We start from the raw sequence: 4,266 nt of genomic DNA on the forward strand, positions 1-4,266 counted from the left end.
TTTCCTGTCTCTTCAAGTGGGGGTTCAAACCTAGAGTGTCTGACTTTAGAACCAGTCACCTCTATGCCATTCCAGTAATATTGAAGACTTTATTTTTGCATCACTGGGATAAACGTTACTTGTTTTGTGTTGTATAAATATCTTGATAGAATACTGGATTTCTTTAATTAAAAATTTATTTACAACTTTTTTAAAAAGATTTTACTGGGGAATTGGGGGAGGGGAACAACCGAGTTGTTGTCCTTCAGTCTTAGTTGTGGAGGGCCCATCCCCCATCCCATGCGGGAGTCAAACTGGCAACCTTGTTGTTAGGAGCTCATGCTCTCACCAGCTGAGCCATCCTGCCACCTGTTGGCAGCTCAGCTCTGTCGTAGCTCTCTGGCCTATGTGGGAATTGAACTGGTGACACTGTTGCTCAGAGCTCCCGCTCTTAACCAACTGAGCCACTCAGCTGGCCCTGTTTATAACTTTTGTTTCACATTCACGATGTGTTTTTCTTACACTACATTTTTTATACTATTTTTGACCGGTTATCAGATCAAAATTAACCATGCCTAATGAAAGGTAGATCAACTATCAATCTTTTGACCAGTTGTCAATCAAGATTATCCATGCCTGAATAAGTTAAGTAACTTTCTCTTTTTCTATTTTCTGTAATATTTTGTATAAGAATTGCTTTATTAATTACTTGGGAGATTTGGTAAAATGCATTCTCTCTCCTATTTTATTTCATTTCTGTCTTCATCTCTCTTGCTAGTCTTCTACTGCTCCCTTGCTCTCACATGTGGCAGGGATGTGTGTGTATGTGGGGGTCACAGAGCCCATTCCCCCATGGGCCATCACCCCCACACCCAAACATAAGCTCAGAGGTCCTTTACACACCACTCCGCCCAGGTCTGCCAGCTTTTCTTTCCCCTCTTCTGCTCTCCATGCATTTCTCTCTCCACTCTCCTGTCATATTCCTCCATTGTTGAAATCTCCTCTTCCACTCCATGTACCAAGCAAGCACTACTAACCTGAGGTCCGCAGGTATGCTTCAGGACTCTGTGAACCCCCAGCATTAAGTCACAAGGTGCCTTTGTCCATCATGCCGGTAGGAAGGTGCTCTCCTCCAAGAGCTCAGGACCCACACAGTGTCAGGGCTCCTGGCAGCACTTCCTCCCTCTCTTCATCCCCACTCCTCTCTTTCGCATTTCCTCTGGGTATCACAATCCATTCTTATTCTTGCTCTGTCCTTCGCTTCTCTAGTCCACATTTTTTTTTCATTTCTATTTCTCCCTGCTTTATATTCTCTGTTTGCCACCCCCCATCCTGCCCATGTCTCCTGCTATGGATCCCTTCATTGAGTCTGTCATTTCCTGTCTCACTCCCTCTTCCCTCCCTTCCTTCCTTAGTCTCTTTCCTTTTTCTGCTTCCCTTCTAGCTTTATTTGTCTCCACGTTTCCCCCCTTCTTTTTCCTCTGCCTAACCCTCATTTTCATGCATTCTGTCTCCTCTCTTGGCTGCCTTTCCTCCTTCCCTCCCTACCACTCTTGTGACCCTTACACTCTTCAGTTTCCCCTCTCCCCACGGGTTTCTCTAATAGTCTCTTCACCTCCTCTCGTGCTGTCCCTCTGCCTCATCGTTCTTCCCCTCACCTCCCTCATTTTCTCTCCCGGCATCTCCCATCATCCTCCCTAACTTTTCCCCTGGCTTCCCCTTCCTTTCCCTCCTTCTCTCCCTTCTTCTCCCTCTTCAGGACCAGCGGCTGATGTTAGTCCATTGTAGGGACAGCAGGGCTCAGGACTGTGGTCCCCACTCCTCCTTTCCCAGCAGCAGGGCCTGGAATGGACAAGCACAGGGCAGGCTGTGAACAAATAATAAATAATAAGTCCATTCATCCCTTTTCCCTCTCAGCCATTTAGAATTTCTGGGACAGTCTCCTTGACACCACACACACACACACACACACACACACACACACACACACACACACTCTGAGCCAAAGCTCTCTGTTCACTTCCTCAAAGGAGATAGCATAGGACCACTTTTTAAAAATGTGTGTGTGTGTATGTGTGTGTGTGTGTGTATAAAACACCCTCCATAGAATTGTTGCCAACAAATAACTCACAGTTCACAGCCCAGAGTAGGAAATTCAAACATGAATTTATTTCTCCTCCCCTCAGCACCACACCTTAGGGGTCAATCTTCTTCCCCAAGAGCCTCTTAAAGGTCCTTTTTATGTCCTTGTTCCGCAGGCTGTAGATGAGGGGATTCAGCATGGGGGTGAGGACTCCATAGGACATGGAGATTATCTTATCTCTGTCACGTATGGTTTTGTCCTGAGGCATCATATACATGGAGATGGCCGTGCCATAGAAGAGGGCGACCACCATGAGGTGAGAGCCACACGTGGAGAACGCCTTGGCACGGCCCTCTGTGGAGCGTATCCGCAGCACGGCCACCAGGATCCTTCCATAGGAGGCCACAATGAAGGCACAAGGAGCCAGCAGGGTCAGAGCACTGGTTCCCAACATGAGCAACTTGTAGAAGTGCAGGTCAGAGCAGGCGAGCTTGAGCAGGGCCAGGAGTTCACACGAAAAATGGTTGATGACATGGCGGCCACAGAACTCCCAAGGCATGGTCAGCACAGGGACTACAGTCAGCAGGAAGGCAGCAGTCCATGAGCTCCCAGCCAACAGGCAGCACAGCCGGGGCCCCATGCGTATAGAATAGCGCAGGGGGTCACAAATGGCCACACAGCGATCATAAGCCATGGCAGCCAGCAGGAGGCACTCCACAACACCCAGATAAAGCCCCATAGCCATCTGAGCCACACACTGTCCTAGTGAGATGATGGGACTGGTCACCAAGCAGTTGACAAGTATCCGGGGCACGCTGGATGTGGTGTAGCACATGTCCAGGAAGGACAGGTTGCCCAGGAAGAAGTACATGGGTGTGTGGAGCCGGGAGTAGGAGCAGATCAGGAGCAGGATGAGGCTGTTCCCCAAAAGCGTGATGACGTAGGACATGAGAAGCAGGAAGAAGAAGGTGGTCTGGGCCCGTGGGTACTGGGAGAACCCAAGCAGGATGAAGTAGACCTCCTCCGAGCTGTTCTGCCTGTTCATGCTCCCTTTGAAACCCTAGCTGGGTGGGAAGATATGGGTCATTGTGAGAGCTTGTCCAGAAACTGGCTGCTTCATGTAAATAAGCTTTGACTCTTTCAAGGCACTGACATGAATGTGGTCTGGGGCAAGGCTGCATAGATTATTCCCCCTCCAACCCTCCATTGCCAGGTCCCTTGCTGGAAACATTGCTTAACACAGTCTACCATTCAGCAGCACTCGTCGGATTATTCCGTTACATAATCATTCATTGATTCACAGATGGATGGATTGCGTCATTCATTCATTTGTTCTTTCACATACTGGTTAATGGGTTTTGTCCTTCATTCATTTATAATTGAATCATTCACTCATGAATCCATTTATGGATGGACTCACTTGTTGCATCTTCAATGGATTCATTCACTCATTCACCCAACAATTTTGACCAGCTACTAACCAGGTCCACACTCTACCCCAGGCAATGGAATTATAATGAAGAACAAGGAAAACAGGCTCTGCCCTCCAGGAGTTGACAACCTAAAGAAAAACTTGAAAAGTAACACTAGTGTGCGACGTTGGCTCACATTTGTGCTTAATTGGCTTACTTATTAGCAATGAAAACACTTAAAATCATTTAGAGATTGGGATATTTAAAATATGGATATTTAAAATAAATTAACAGCACAATGCATATACAAAGGAAATCTTTAAAATAAAACCTAAATTAAATATTAAGAAAAAGTGGAGCTATAAAGGAAATCGAAAAATGGCAAGTCCTGCCATCCATTCACTCACGAATTCAGCAAACATATGTTTATCACCCATTTCCTAAGAGTCTGTTCTAGGTATAGGAACAAGTAATAAAGTGACGTGCCTGAAATCGCAATGATTCCATTTAGGAGCAAAGTTGGGAATATAGACAACAGGCATGTAAATAAATCAAACCCTCAAAACTTGCAGTGGAATATCATGGGAACTGATGATCAAAAGAGTACCAGGCGGTGCTGGTGTTTTTGATGAAGAATTTAAATACCTTTAAGGAAAAGGGTTTCCCAAGAAGAGGTCTGATGGCAGTGCCCACCTCATACAAAGAGTCACCATGCTCCGAAGCCAGTGTCACCATCACCAACTCCCTTCTCTGCTCTTGGTCTCAGCTCCTCATCTCGAAAATGGGAAGAAT

At 46.4% G+C, this 4,266-nt stretch overlaps 1 protein-coding gene across 1 annotated transcript; it reads right to left on the reverse strand.

Moving 5' to 3' along the window:
* Nucleotides 1–2,174: 2,174 nt before the first annotated feature.
* Nucleotides 2,175–3,107, reverse strand: LOC109374332 (olfactory receptor 13H1-like). Its single transcript, XM_019628844.1, has one exon. It carries the CDS (start codon nucleotides 3,105–3,107, stop codon nucleotides 2,175–2,177), a length of 933 nt encoding a protein of 310 aa, XP_019484389.1.
* Between the last annotated feature and the right edge of the window lie 1,159 nt (nucleotides 3,108–4,266).

This window comes from Hipposideros armiger, unplaced genomic scaffold (assembly GCF_001890085.2).
Source record: "Hipposideros armiger isolate ML-2016 unplaced genomic scaffold, ASM189008v1 scaffold_813, whole genome shotgun sequence".
NCBI classification, from domain to species: domain Eukaryota; kingdom Metazoa; phylum Chordata; class Mammalia; order Chiroptera; family Hipposideridae; genus Hipposideros; species Hipposideros armiger.